This window comes from Pipra filicauda, unplaced genomic scaffold (genome assembly GCF_003945595.2).
Source record: "Pipra filicauda isolate LSUMZ 115617 unplaced genomic scaffold, ASM394559v2 scaffold93_size3172892_pilon, whole genome shotgun sequence".
NCBI classification, from domain to species: Eukaryota; Metazoa; Chordata; class Aves; order Passeriformes; family Pipridae; genus Pipra; species Pipra filicauda.
The window spans coordinates 3,113,771-3,129,662 of NW_024105131.1; the positions used below are offsets into that span (position 1 = coordinate 3,113,771).

Consider the following 15,892-nt stretch of genomic DNA (forward strand, 5'->3'; position numbering starts at 1 on the left):
GGCAGCGCGGGGAGGCCGCCGGGACCCCATCCCGTCCCGCCGCTGCGGCACGGCCGGAGCGCGCCGCCCTTCGGGCTAAAGGTGCGCTTCGGGCGGGCCGATGGAGCGGCCCCTCGCCCTTTTAAAGCGACGTTCCCGCAGTTCCGAAGCACGCCCCGGCCAGGGTGTTCTGGCCGAGGGGAGGTAACCCCGTCGCGACCCTCAGCGGGCTGCGCGGCGCCAGCGGGAGCGGGGACAGCGTCGCGGCGGCTCCGGCTCCCACCCGGAGTCAGCTCGTGGCTTTAGCACAAGTCGCGAAACTACGACAGCACTTAGTGCCCACCGTGCCTGACTTCAAAGAAGGGGAGAACCGAACGGCATCGAAATTCTTACTCCTCCTCGCCTTCCACAGGGAACATGTACGAGCAGGCGGGGCAAATGCATGTAAATAACAGACTTACACACCCGTCTTTGCTCCTCCTGCCCCACAACCCTTCAAATCGTCACTAAAACAATTTTAAAACAACATAATATAATGACAGGGAAAAAAAAAGCCTATCAAAATGCCTTTGAAGATTTTTTATAGCTCAAAATATAAGAAATAAGCTGAAAGCACAAGGCTAAGACTCTTCACCCCTGTCCTTTAACAGGTCAGACAATGTGGCATCTCCGCAATTTAGAAATCAAGGTTATGCCTCTGCACTCCCTGTGCACAAAATTAGGGCAAAAGTCAAGCTGACAGACAGTCAAGTGAAGCTCAGCTGTGTATGTCAGCTCATGGCAGCACCTGTTCAAATCCTAACAAATATTAAAAATTAGGTGGCTGTGACAAATTAATCTTCCCATCACCGCCCAGATGAAAGAAGTATTTGACTCAGAGACATCCAAATATCTAGAAGGTGAGACACATATAAAACCCCCTAATAAACCTTTAATTTGAGTCTGGTTTGGTTTTTTGTTTTTACAGGATAAGGTGACAAATTACAACAAAATCTGATTTTTCTCAAATGTTCAGGTATTATACACGTTCCCCTCTGTCTTGCAGGAAGGGATATTGGTCAACTTAACAGTTTAAGGTAAAATAAGCTGCATAATAGTACATATTACAATAATAAAATGTACAGTGTTTACAAGAAATATATTTTAGAAGCAAGATTGATGCATTTGCATCGAGGCAACCTTTTAAAATGCCACAACTATTTTTACATTCAGTCTTGCAACAGGTCACAAGATGGGGTCACTAAGGTCAGGTTAACAAATCATTATGATGCACATCAAATACAACAAAATTAGTTTATATACATATATATAATACATATACATGTATATTATACATATACATATATGTATATAGTAAAACTCATCAAAATCTACCAGACCTGGCACAATCTACTTACCCATCAAAAATATGTACTTGTCCTTGGCAAGTAGAATTCTGCATGGCTGATTATATATTATATATACTCATTCATTAGCATCTGAGACATAAAACTGAGGATTTAAAATTTTTCGGTTAACAAACTCTCCAATAATAAACATGGTGCCCACAAAAGCACAAAGGTAAGGCACAATAGGATTTCCTGTTGCAGAATAGTGTGCATCATGTTTACTTAACCATAAGAAAAACGTGCATTATTTGTGCAAGTTCATGCTGCAAATCCATCATATCTACAAAGTAAAGTGAGTTTCAGTAAAATTTGTGGGACCGATGTGCTCCCAGTCTCACCTCCTACAGGATGTTCAGCTGGATAACTAGAGTGGGGATTAGTAAAGCCAATAATCTTAGATTTGCAACTAAGCTTCTCAGCAACAATTTTGTACTTCTAGGTAAACGTTAGTAAATTTACAAGCTTGAAACCACAAGATTTATTGTCAGCTGTACTAGTTTGCATCAGCTGAAATTGTTGCAAGAAACTATGTACCTTTTAAAATTTTAACAGGTAACTGGTTTACTAAAACAAGTTATAATGTACTGGGAATGTCACTTAATCCCAATGGTATTTTGTCACAGCCCTGACAATTGTAACAATAAATACAGCTTTTCACAAAATATTTTTCCAGTATCTGCCAATTGCTTCTTTATTGCTCATAAATTTGAATTCATTACAATTGGTATCAGATCTTTCACACAAAATCAGTCAGGCATTTTAATAAAAAACCTATAAAAGATATTTTACCTGTATCCAACACTTTTAGGTATTTGGCCTCCTGTCATGGTACAGCCAAAATAATATAAAACATTAGGTTTTGAATAAAATAGGAAGCTTATTTGCTGCTTCGATGCAGACATCCTCACAGAACACAACCATTTTTGCCACCACCAGCATTTACATTTATATACAAAACCCCGTACATCCACATTCAGTTTGTTTTCCCTCACAATTATATGCAACCACTTATGCCAAATTCACTTTCCCCATACCCCAGCTGCAGAAGAAGATTCTTATACAGCAACAAAAAACTAATGTGGACTGAATTTTTTTTTTTTTTTTAAACTTATTCACCATCAGGAACTGGAGGTTGTTACAAAATACCCACAAGATTATTTCACAGGAGACTATGGGAATATAGGAAGTCTTCTTTTCTCCATGCTTTTGTATTATCAAAAACACTTCTTGGTGCAAAAATACAGTCACCACATCTGCAAATGTATAATGAATTCGGTAGTCCTCATGCAAAACTTAAATGCATTGGTTTACTATAGCCCCGGAAAACTCTGTGAAGCAACTTTTTCTTTTTTGTCAGCTCAGTATTACTGCCTCATTGCTAAGTCCCTTTGGAAACATGATTTCTGGAACGTTCAAACTTTTATTGAATTCATTGAAGTATTACATACAAAAAGCACTAAAAAAGGAAGACGGCAGCCAAACAGGAAAATTCCTGTTGCAAGTAACAGTCCTAGCAGTTGTAGAAAGTCTTCTCAGGAACTTCCCTGAGAATTAGTTGTGCCTGTCCGAAGACGCAGATGTGACATAGAGTTCATGTGTTTGTTTGATGGCTTCAGTGGAGTGTTACAAGTAAGAGCCTGGGGAAAACGATGATGATACCGATCTAGTCGCAGGTATTTTACTGTTACCAGCTTTCCTATGAGGCAAAGAAATAGGAAAAGAGAAACCTTCTAGTTCACTACTGTTGTATTTTGCTTTGGAATGTAAAACACAAACACGTCATTACATCAAAATTAGTTTACCAGGTTTTTTGTTACAGCTCAATACTTTGGACACAAATAATTTTAAAAATTTCACCATTTAAAAAAACTCCAACTTCACCCATCTTCTGTCATTTCTACCCACGTTTTGTTATAAACTCGCATTCCTTACCATCAAACCAAGAGCCATGTAATGCCTTGAAAGCCTTTCCAGCATACTCCGGAGAGAGACACTTGACATATACACAGCCCTAAAGTAAGAGAGAGAGGGGTTTGGGTTTTTCACAAATCCAACAGAAAAGGATGAACAAAGTATTAATGTTACTGGAAAGACAGTCACCTCACGTGAATTTTTGTCAACAGCAATATGAACAATTCCATCATTATCGCTGCATTTCTCCAAGATTGCTTCTTGAATTGCTAGATGCCAGTGATCACCTATTTCCCTAGGCAAACAATGAAAGATTTAATTAGGTACGTAATTTTTTAAACATTCACAATAGTCTCATCCTTGCCCACTGAGTCTGGTTTCTGTGCAACTTGACATAATTTTCTGGTATATGCCTCTGGGGCAGATTTAGGACTTTTACTACTGAATACACAATAAATTGTATATTTAGAAAATTCAGCACTAGGAATCAAAAATAATAATCTGTATGTGGGGAGTAGGGTGTTGTCCTAAAATGGGCTTATGCAAGTGATGTTTGGACAGATATTTAAAAAAACACATTTCTGTCCAGTACAGTAAATGGTCTAGAACACACACCAAGATTTAAGTCTGCTGCTGTGATCTGAGGGTTCACAATGTACAAATGAACAAACTGGACAAGTTGTTCCCTCGGTAAGTGTCCTGACTTTTGGCAGTAGAAAGATGATTATTTACTGTGCTAACATTGATAAATACAAATTAACTGGTATATTCCCCAGATGATTCTCAGGTCAAGGGAAAAGACCTCTATTATGGGGTTGCTTCTACAGCTACTGGCATATCGCCAGAAAGTATTTAGTCATTACTCTTAGTATACAATAACTTAAAGAGCAGCTAAACTAATTTTGTTAAGCATACTTTGCACTCACAGCAAATGTCAAAACAGTATGCCAACCTAATCGCATACACCGGTGCGTTCTCTGTTTCAGGTGCTCAGTGAAAGCATTCATCCCTTTCAGATTGTGGGACAAGAACATAACCCTTCTTCCTCTAATGACACAAGTAGTTGAATAATACAGTTTGTCTTGCACTGAGAGTTTTGAATTTTGTTTGTTTTAAGATAACTCCAAAGGTGTGATAAAAAGTACTTCCTTAAGCTGCAATCCTCTGAAAGACAGCTCATAGAGGAGGAATGGGCTAGGGCGTGCAACATGTAATTGGATGAAGTATCTCACTATGACTATAATCCAACAGTCCAGTAATGGAGCTAGGTCAGCTTCCAAAAGAAAAGGTCTACAAAAAGTGAATATATTAGAAGTTGCAATGTTCGAAATAGCTGACTGGACACAGACAGTAAAGAGAAGTGTCAAAACAGAAGAACTCCTAGTCTATAAATGTGGGGTCTTTTTAATGCACTTGCTGGGCATAGATTGAGTACTGAAAAACACTGAAGCTTACAGCAAAGATATAGGCTGTAAAGAGAGACTGTTCTGACAAAAATAACATCTCAGTTACTAGTTCCATTGACAGCAGACATTTTGAACAGCTAATTCTGAAACAGGAAAATAACCAATACAGCACACCAAATATTACAGTGAAGTTTCAGGAATGGACTTATTTCAGTACTATTCAGACTAACCAATATAGCTCATGAAGTCTTCTTTGAAGCAAGGACAGTAAGGATGTCACTCAAAATTCTCTGCAAATCTCATGTTTTATTTAAACCCCCTACAGGAGGATCAATTTGCCTCAAGAACAATGCCTAAAAATTTCAGTCTTGCTCACCCTACTGCAACCTGAAAATTATCATAGAAGCTACAGTTCGTGTCTTTGATCAGTCATTAAGTCCTAAAGCCACTGAGAAAAATGTTTTAGAGTACTTCTCTATGCTAGGAATAACACTGTCCTAAGCTAAATTAGCTAAGCGCTTTTAAATTAATAAGGCAAGGAACTAAAGTAATTAAGTGTGGCTAGAAACAAGGCTGAAGAAATATATCCAAACTTTGCAATCACTTGTGTCCGTACTGGGATGTCCTCTCCTACTTCCTGTTATTCCCTGTTTTAATCAACAGCTTTTATTTTCCACTCAATTTCTCACATTCTTCAGTCCCAACTAGCATCTCACGCATACCCTGTAAGACAGTAAAGCATCTTCATTTTTCCATTGTATAATTGCATCAGGGAATAAATTACTCCAGAGAAGTTACTGGAGTCCTGTATCTCTTTACAACGGACAAACCAGACTTCAAAGATTTGACAGGATGAGGGGGCATAACCTATGTGTTAGTCCCCAACTCCTTGCATGATCTAGTCCACAGCCAAAGGGGATGTAACAGAATAGTGCAGTGGATGAGGCTCTAAAAGACTACCAAAAAATTCCTTAATTCTTGGCACGTGAAACAAGGCTTGTTACAGTAGATACTTTAGAATTACACACGAGCATTAGAAGCCAGTACTCAGCACTAATTTGTTCCCACTACAAAAATCCATTTGCTTCAAAATTAGGCAGTTACAGTGCCATAAATTAGTAAATTCAGCCTTTTAAATGCAAATTTTGCAAGCTCTATAACAGACTAAATACTCCAGAATACTTTACAATACCTGGAAAACTTACAGTCTGTTGTTAGGCCACATTAGTTTCCTTTGTCAGCTGATATAATTGAACATTTACAAAACCAATTAATAGAGGAAGACCAGTCATTGCTCCAAGTAGTTTGACTAAATGCAGTGCTCTTCAAGAAGTGAACCAAAGACACAGAGCAAGACAATGAAGGACAGAAGACAGAAAATATGGATTTTTTTAATCTCTTCTCATAGGTGTTAAGAGAAAGATCTTTTTTGTTCTACAACCTGTTCATTTCTTTTAAGGTGTTCATGTTTCCTCACTTCTTCCAAATCCCTCTCAGAGGAAAGAAATGGCCTCTTCCAAAAGAATACAGAAATACAGATAGATAACATTTACTTACATAACTGGATCAAACATATTGCGAATCTTTAGACATGGTGTCAAGCTGTTTGGTGGTGAGTTTCTTCTATCTAGATGAAATGCTACAGAGAAAAATAAAGTTAATACTAATTATTGACAGGCATAATACCATTGAGTTAACAAGTGTCAACTTTATACATTAATATCTTTCTGGTTTTACTCAAAAGAAAGTTTCCTTCACTTATGAAAAAGTTTTAAGCACGTTAAGTTTCCCACAGTATTCTACCACAATGAAGAAAATGTACCGTACTTAATTCAATTTTTTTAGACTTACAACTTCTGTGTTTAAGTCATTCTCTTATGTCCAGGCCACAGTACATGGAAGGGATTCAGGGTATTTTTAAAAATACCATATACTTAAGAGAAGGGACTTGCATTACATCTCCATGAAAAGACAGATATACTTAACACACCTGGAGCAAATTTTTGGAGCTGCAGGTTAACTATTCAGTTCTAACTGCCTGATGAAATCTCATTTCTTCCACTTCTGGGGCATCTTGCTGCCCATCTGACTAAGAAATAGGGAGCCGTTCAGACGGATGCTGCATTGCATTTGCACTGCAGTAACATGTCAAGAACACTAGACAAGGATGGAGCTTTTGTAACCCTAAATGCTCTACACAAATGATCAGAAGCTTGCAAGAATCTGAAATGAAACACACCAGAGCATAAAATAAGAAGAAAGATGGAAATAAAAAGTAACAGAGTAACTCTTTCAAAGCTAAACAGTGTCATGAAATACATTCTGGAGTTTTAAAATATAAACTTCTCTAAAGTTCGTAAGTTCTACTTGTGGAAATTGCAACAGAAGACTGGACCACGAGAAAAGGAGTCAAGGAGCCCCCTTCAGATTCAGACAAGGCAGCTCTGTGCCCTGAGAAAGGCCAACAAACCAGCAACAGAAATGAAATGGGATGACCTGGTAAAACAACTTTCAAGGCTTGAAGAAAGTTTTACTTTGAAGACTTGAGATAAGTAGATTCAAGAGCTTAAATATAAGATCGAAAATCTCAACAAGGCAAAATCATGTTCCAAAATGATGCTAATGCTTCTTCTTCTTCCTACTTTTGAAAAATTTGACAGATTCAAGATGTTACATTCCCAGGGTTAGAAGTCTCAGTTTTGGGCAGATATCTGTGCTTCTTACTGCTGACCTTTCAAGTATATCTAAAATACATGAACACTGCTGCTCTTCTGTATGTTACCAGAACGACAACTATGTCACATAGAAGAAATTCAGTCATAGAAGAAATTCAGTCATGTCAAAGACATTGCTTGTGAAAGACAAGCACTAGCCAAGAGAAAATTCACTGCCTGCAGATATGACATAGACAAACTTGCTTCTTATGTAAATTTCTGAGGCAAAAAACAAAGTACAGTTACCAACCAGAAATTAGAAAAAATGGCCTCAAATTCTAATATCGAACATACTGTAAGTTCCCCAAATAACTAAAAATGTTCTCATTAGTATATACTCTCACACACACATAGAGTGCAAGTCACCAACACCTGTAACAACTACCTGTTTTTTAATTGGGAATAGATTTCTAAATATGCTGGTGACACTACATCTATCTCTGAGCTACCTATAGTTTAAGGACAAGTCCTTTTTCAATAGCACATGGTTTTGTAAAGTTTTTTGCCCCTAATTAAAAATTATACATAGGGTATACAATAAAAACTTTACAGAACTAAGCAACATTGAAAAATAAATGGACTTACCTTACTCATGTAGTTTGGCTCCAGCAGATCAAGGGGGGGTGAAATGTCACCAGCATATTGTACACTGGGGCACCACACCATAGTGGAGAAGGTGATCTGGGGTGGCCTAGTCATGGACCTGGACCTGAAAAGGTGCGGGGTTGAGGAAATTATGTGCTGATTGTTTATAGCTACGTTTATTCAGCACATGGTTTCAATCCAAGGATAAAGAATAGTAGTTATTTTCAGAGACCCCAGGCCCAGAGGATCGACATTTCTGCAAGCTGTTTATGAACTCCAAAAAATTCATAATGAGATTTATGGCAGCAGCTACACCACTGAGCTATGCAAAAGTAACTAAATGGGTAATTCAGCCTTTAGCGTCAATACCTGTATAAACCAAGCTTTGCCTGTTCCAGTTTCTAATAATTTTTATGTCCTTTTGACTGGAAGATCTCAGGTGCTCCAGGTGATGACTTCAGCCAGAGCACACCACCAGCAGAAAACTAAACTGCTTCCAACATTAAGTAATATCCTACTGGTAGAGCAAGTGTGCCCAGGGCAGAGCAGCATATGAAAATAAAGATGAGCTCTGTTTTTCCCCAAAAAACATTTCAGACTCATGGTAAATTTAAAAGTAAGTTTTGCAACTCAGATGGAGCTTTTTATGTATAAGGGTTAAAAATGACCATGGAAATCAGTAAGGTGTAAAATTAATGCTAGAACAGTAGTAAGCATTAAAATGTATACCAGAAATGGGACCAAAAGGGGAGGTTAGAGAAGACACAGGCAAGTTAATGCTGCACCTACACAGCAGAACTCAAAACAGCATAGTTAACAGATGTCTCTTGATCTTCATTACACATCTGTAACAATTAATTCTCCTCTCCCCCAAAAGAGAAACTTCTGTGACAAAGCTGTTCGGGTTACAGTACTGATTATTTGAAAATTTACACTGGTGTGGAACATACAAAATAATTCTCCTCACAATTAGGGCATAAGCAGACATAATGCAAGACAACAGTCTAAGCTACATGCTGATTAACTAAGCACTTCACACCTTTTTCTAAATAGGTCTCAAGAGTAAGACTTAAAAGATGAGGGCAAAAAGGTAAAGATGAAATAGGAAAGCAAAACCACAACTTCATGCAATAAGTCACTGACAAAAAATTTAGGACTTTCATAAATTCCCCTTAGGGACTACTGAGCACCTTCAAGAAAAGGAAGCTACTTGTTATTTCATTCATAGTGTACTTTGTTTTACTACATTAAACTGAGTATGACTGTATCATATCAGATTCAAAGAACAGCAGCAGCTAAAAACATGTGCTTTCATCAACCTCTATCACTGTGACTGGAACATGTCTATGATGGAAGAAGTGGCTCTTGCCCTGACTTCAAAAGGAACATTTAAGTTTTCTATGTCTCTTAAATGACTAATATATTATTGCTAAAGGAATTCCTGAGTATCATCACCAGGGGTTATAAGACAGCCCAAAGGATCTTTAGATGTGGATTTGATGCATCTGATAAGGCTGAAGATTCATATCAAATACAGGTAACTATGTTTCTGAAGAACAGATTTTTCAATGTTAAGCCACAGATCACTGTAATTTATTAAGTACTAACTCTTCTAATCAAAGGCAAGAACAAAAAGATAAAACAATTGTCTGAAAATGTTGAAATGATGCACTTTCACACAACATGAGGTTCTTTAGTAAACATGAAAGATACCAAAATCGAAATCTTACCAAGGAGAAGAGTACGGTTGACTTAATACAGTTACGTTCAGCAATAGAAGACAAGCATGGGACAGATGCAGCATTTTACCAGCATCATGAAACCAAGAGTTTTCTTGCAACAGTTAAAGAGTAGAGTTGGGGGGTTTGTGGGATGTGGTTTTTTGTTTGTTTGATTGGTTTTGTTTGGAGAAAGGATTACGTTCTCACAAGCTAGTGAGGAAGGGTGTCGTTCACAAGAGGTAACAGGTTATCTTCCATGCTGCAGGATGAAATATCACCCTAGATGTGGTACTTCAGAGAAGTCTATCTCATCTCCAGAGCTGTCAAAGAACTTTAGCTTTTGCTGTTAGCTTAGCTACACTGGAGCTCTGCCTACCTATTTTTCTTTAGAGCTCCCATTATCAAGGGCCTGACAGGACAATTGTATCTGTTCTTTCAAAAGCAAACTGAACACACTAGGAATGTGGGGTTTTCTCCATTGATTTAACTAAATTACACTTGACATGATGAAGATTGTTTCTTGACTGACTCTCCTCTTGTACACTGTTTTCAAAACATTTGTCCATCCTACCATGGGCTTTTTTTTTTTTTTACAAATACATCTGCTGTATCCAGTAGACAATATTTCAAAGGAACAGAACCAGAATTTATTCTGATCTATTAAAAAAAACACCCAAACTGTCAAAATGTGGGTTGCATCCTGAAGGACTGAACGAAATGTCACGGTGATGCTTAAACATGCTGCTAACGGACAGTAGAGCTTAGATTTCATGCATGCTGCAGGCCCCATAGTTAAAACGCATGCTATCATCTACTGATATCCTAGTACATGCGGGTAGATCAAGAGGCTTTCTTCTTCAATTGCACATCCTCAGGTGTTGTGCTCGGCTACAGAGCACTATCAGATCTCAGAAGGTAAAAAACTGTGACCCTGAAATTTATTCACAGGATTCAAACCCAAGAATTCATTATGATTTTCTATGTACAGAGTCTGTTCAGAGTCTAGCAGTCTTGAAGAGTATTTAGATTTATGAACTTCTATATTCACACATCAAAACTGGAGTATGAACTTAGCTGCAGTTGATGTATAATTCCAAAAAAGGAAGAAAGTGACACATCATGTAGAATTCCTAACATCAGGAAAGAAGCAGCTGTGCAAAAAGTATGAGACTTATGCAATGGAACTATTTCAAACAGTCATTTGAAAACAAGGAGCCCAAAATAAAGAGAGCTTTTGCATGTAAAAATTGCCTTTGCTTGCTGACTACCAAGAGCCCAACTGATCCCTGTCATTCTAGCCACTCTATTTCCACGCCCTTCAGATAGAGACCAAGTATGCAATTTCAGTTCTTCAAACATCTTTGCTAATCTGCAAACATAACAAGAAAACTAGGAAAATTGCCATTAAACTGATAGAAACAGAATCGATTTTGATATGTCCTATTCAATAGAAAGCAAAGAGTCTTAAGCGTGTAATAATAGTCAGTAACATACAGATAAAAGACACAGATGAGAGATTAAGTTATTCTGTCCACATTGGCACTATGCTAAAGTAGGTATCAGATGCTCAAATTTGGATGGTACTTAACAGTAACTACTACAGTAGCTGTCTTTCTGGGAAGTTTTGGAAACTGCTGTTCTATTGAGAGTCTCCAATGTATATTCCACGTAGCAAAGCACCGCCTGAACTATCACACACTGAGAAGTCTACCAGGTGAAGGAAAATCCAGTCTGATTTCTAATACAGGACAGAATTGTCATGGTACGATTATATTGTAGTCAAACAGGACAAGAAAAACTGAGAGCGAATGAGTAGTAAATTAGAACTGGAGTGTCATGTTTCACAGCCTGTATTGAACAATAAACTATACATATATATACATACATATTTTGCAGAAGCTATGCTCAATTTAAATGAGAGATGGAACAGACAGCTGTTGACAAAACCCACCATTTCTTTCTTGTAGTACCTAAAGCACCTGCACATCCCTAATGTACAATGTCCTAGACAGAAAAGGTTCTGCAACTCTAGTACTAAAGTTAATAAACACATCTTACTAACGAAAACTGAGAAACTGAATCAAACAGTACAGTTATCATAGCAGAATGCCACATTACTGCAAGACAATGACTACAGAACCTCAAGCCTGCAGTAGGATTCACAAGGTATTTTTAAGCCCTCATTTTGAATTAATTATTTAAAATGAGAAACGTAATGCTAAAACCAGTAGTATAACTTTGGGAAGTATATAATGACATCCCAACGTAACATTTTGCATAGTCAAGCAAGAAATGGGTCCCAAGACTACTAAAGACCCTCATCAGTTAACATGTCAAATATCTGCAAATGCTTCAAAATATTTGGCTTTTCATATTGACAGAGAGAATTGGTCATTTTTCCTTTAAACTTAGGGAAATGCAAAATTTAAGAGCCAAGGTCTGAAAGCCTACATAGAACTTACTAAAACATGCCTGGGACAAAACCAGAATGTTAGCAGTACTTGTACTTGGGTGATCAAGTTTGCTACAGCATAAATGTTTTAAGCCATAAAGAACCTATTTCTGTCTGCCTTTGGAAAGTAAATCACATTGGAAAGAGCTGCTTTAAACTGTACCCTCTTTTAGGGGAAACAATGTTTCTTAAAAATGTATACCAGTAAAAAGTAGAAGAAGGAAGTCTATTGGTACTTGCATTAGTTAAACTAAGATCAAAATTAGCATACTCCAGACGAACAGAGATGCAGTTGCTTGCCAGGGAGAATTTTCGCTTAAGTGGGACTAGGCAGGGCAAAAACTCTAGTTTTTAACTAGGCTTTTTTCATCATCTAGTCCAAAGCCATAGAAGTAACACACAATACTACCTTGATAATATCCAATTAAAAAATCTGAACAAAAAAGTGGAGAAGCAACCACTCTCCATGACCATCAAAAGAAGCTGATGAGTTTATAAACTAGGATTCTGCACAGCTTTTATTTTAGTCCAACTGGAGAGATAATATGGCATTATAGAGGAACACAAGGTGAGAGACTCTTTCAAAAAGTCACAACATTTATACAATTTGCAATAGACTTTAAGTATTTGCTTTTACACTCAGGCACAGATAGAAATGAACATTCCTTTTTTACTGCAAACCAGAATTCAAGACTTACAGTTTCAATTTTTCATTGACCAAAATAAAAGTAAACCACCCAAAACCTGAAGCTTAACATGAAGAAAGGCAGAAAGAAAAAGAACTAGGAAAATATGACCACAGTAGACAGACAACTGCAAACTCACTAGATTCTTGCCACTTGGTTTCACAATAAAGCTAAAAAGTCATAGAACACTGCAAAACCCATTTATAACAACAGCCTTCTCTATTAAAGCAAATGCTTTACACCACAAAGCTTGAAAAACAAATGCACAGTGTAGAAAAACATTTATGACAGAGAGGAGGCACTACGAGATGTTCAAAATGCACATTCTCCTAATTGAGGAATCTTTTGTCCCAGCAGTTTCCCTTTCAAAATAAACATCTCTTCCTCCCAACTCCATCTTTAGGTACCTGACTGATAACTTAACAGTAAGAAACTCAAGCCTGCAAGATGCAATTTATCTGCTGTCAGATACAACGAATTACATTACTTCCAGTAAGTGTAAGGCATGTCAAAATTTGACCAACTAAAGAGTATTTTTTTTTAATTCATGAAAAGGAACAAGCAACTCACTTTGGCTACTTGCCCTCTGTGTCTTTCTGCAGTACCTATAACAGAACAGCTCATTTTCCTTGAAAACAAGGCAGACACAATGCACAGAAAAAGTCCATAGAACAAGATAACAGAGAAATAACACTAACAGTTCATAACAATCCTTAAATGTGTGAGAGAAAACAAACCTTTCAAGTTCAAGCAACAAAGTACTATTTAGAAGTTAGATGCAGAAATTAAAACAACTATAGTTGCAAAATATAACTTCAATACCTTGGCCTTGCCACACTTTTGATGGTATTACTAAAATTTTGTCACATGCTGCAGAAGGTTGCATCCACTTCCAAACCAAGAACTCGGCACCACCTATTCTTCGTGTCTCTGTGCGAACTCTAGATTCATTTGCTGCAAGAAAGTCAACTGCTCGATTCCAGACTTTATTCATTTTCCTCCTTAAAAATTGAAGCAAGAATTACAGAATTAGCAATAACAATCTGCATAGTTGACATCCAGCATGTAAGAGAAATCCAATGCTTTTCCCCCCACCTGTGTCAATAAGAATCTCCAAATATTACAGTGTGCAACCTACTGAAATTAACTTCGTTAACTGACCCATTTATTTTTACTGATTTTCCCTCTTTACACATAAGGAAATTCATTACTCCTAGTGAGAACATACCTGTCCTGAGGAGGTATTAGAGAATCACGCACATGTAAAACTGGCATGTAAGGCTGTAACTCTTTATTTTCTGAACATGCCTCACTGTGGCTTCTTAGAACATCTGAAGACATCATAAAAAAAAAAAAAAACAAACTGATAACTATGTAGTTCATGTAAACATTAAAAAAGTATCAATTCTGGCAATGAACACCTACTCAAGATCCCTCCCAATTTAGTAGTTAAGGTTTTCTGGCATTTTGAAACATTTTCTTTCCCAGCCATGCTGAAGGCAAATTAAGAAAACTAACCAAGCACAATGCATCCAAGTATCCTAATAACTTTGAAATAAAGGAAGAGAGCTCTTACTCTTGATTGGTACTTTTAAGTGTTAGCAAAGACAGCCATCTTTAAAAATAAAGTGCTTTCCCTCCACCTCAACAAAAATTGATTTGCAAACAAAAAATGTAGGAAAATGGTAAAAACAGGAAAACAGTTCTGATTCGTCTGCCATCTCTGTATTTATGGTGACTACCATAGATGAAAGTAATAGAACAATTTAAGTAAAAATGCAGCCCAAAACAGAGCTTAAAAACTACAAACACAAACTATTGCGAACACTGTGGCTTCAAGTAGAAAGGCAGGATTTCAGAACTCAATCATGCATTCCATTTTAGCAACATAATTTCTGCTCAAAGTAACTCATTAAAAAGCTGCTTTTTCTATGAAAAACCATTAAGGATGGAATTGAGGGCTAACACATTTTTGGAGCAGATATTTTAGCTGAAGATGGCTGAAAAAACAGATACAGAAAGCAACATGTCACCATACTTCTAGTAAACAAACATCACATTTGTATTTGTTTTCAATATAGGATAAAATACTACTAAGTCAATGGGAATTTTATAGCCATATTGATGCAATTCACAAATTACAATCTTTATTGTAATTTGATTAGGTTTAAAGGATAGTTGGTGTCTTTTAAAAAAAAAAAAAGCAAACAAAAACATGTGAATCACACATTTGACCAAGAACTCTAACAGCACTGGCTACCAAACAGGAAGAAAATATAATTGAATGAGTGCCAGTTCTTTGAAAGCTTATACATACATCAGATGTGACTCAAGAAGCCATACCTATGATTTTTACCACCATATCATACATCTGCTTCGTTTCTTCTTCCTCTTTTGCCCAACGGTACTTCATGTAGTGTAAGACTCCCCAAACCATCACTATACCTGCATTAAGATGCATAATACTCTTTAAACAGTATTAGAACATCGGTTATTTAACAAAGATTACAGGGCACAATTCAAAAGTTGGTTGAACTATCTAACAAGTACTGTACATTCTAAAACTAGTAAAATACATTGTACTTGCTGTCAGTATTTTACACAGAAACACAAACTCTTCCTTCCACTTTGAAAAGAAGTTACTTTTAGAAAAACATTCACTGTTTTAACAACAGCTTGGTATCTCCCAGGACTGTGATTTTAAATTTTACCCATTTGTGAAGAAAAACAGTAAAACAATTACACTGGGAAAATTCAAAGTCATATTAACAGTCACATAAACTGACAATCAAGAACATGTTTAGATTTTAAAATGCACAATATTCTTTAATTGATAGAAAAGTCATATGCTTTAGATATACTGGTCAAAGCAAATTAACTTGGACTGCTTCAGTTCAGCTACAGATTTGTATTTATTGCAATGAAGTACTTCACGTTCTTTTTCTATTACTTTGAATATTATTCCAAAAAGGACAATCTGGTTAGGAAGGTCAGCAGCATAAGTTGAAAATAAAGTTCTTATTCCTTCTTCTATCTTGCTGAGGGCACCA

General features: G+C 37.0%; 1 protein-coding gene across 1 annotated transcript in view; it reads right to left on the minus strand.

Moving 5' to 3' along the window:
• Window positions 1-890: 890 nt before the first annotated feature.
• The window catches only part of LEMD3 (LEM domain containing 3), a 45,563-nt gene continuing 30,561 nt past the window's right edge, over window positions 891-15,892 (minus strand). Inside the window, exons 7-13 of the mRNA XM_027741493.2 lie at window positions 15,186-15,287; window positions 14,071-14,173; window positions 13,665-13,843; window positions 6,242-6,323; window positions 3,468-3,573; window positions 3,300-3,378; window positions 891-3,063 (exon numbers count right to left, since the gene is read on the minus strand). Of these exons, the coding sequence (XP_027597294.1) occupies window positions 2,900-3,063; window positions 3,300-3,378; window positions 3,468-3,573; window positions 6,242-6,323; window positions 13,665-13,843; window positions 14,071-14,173; window positions 15,186-15,287 (815 nt within the window). The 3' untranslated portion in view covers window positions 891-2,899. The remainder of the gene's footprint in view (window positions 3,064-3,299; window positions 3,379-3,467; window positions 3,574-6,241; window positions 6,324-13,664; window positions 13,844-14,070; window positions 14,174-15,185; window positions 15,288-15,892) is intronic.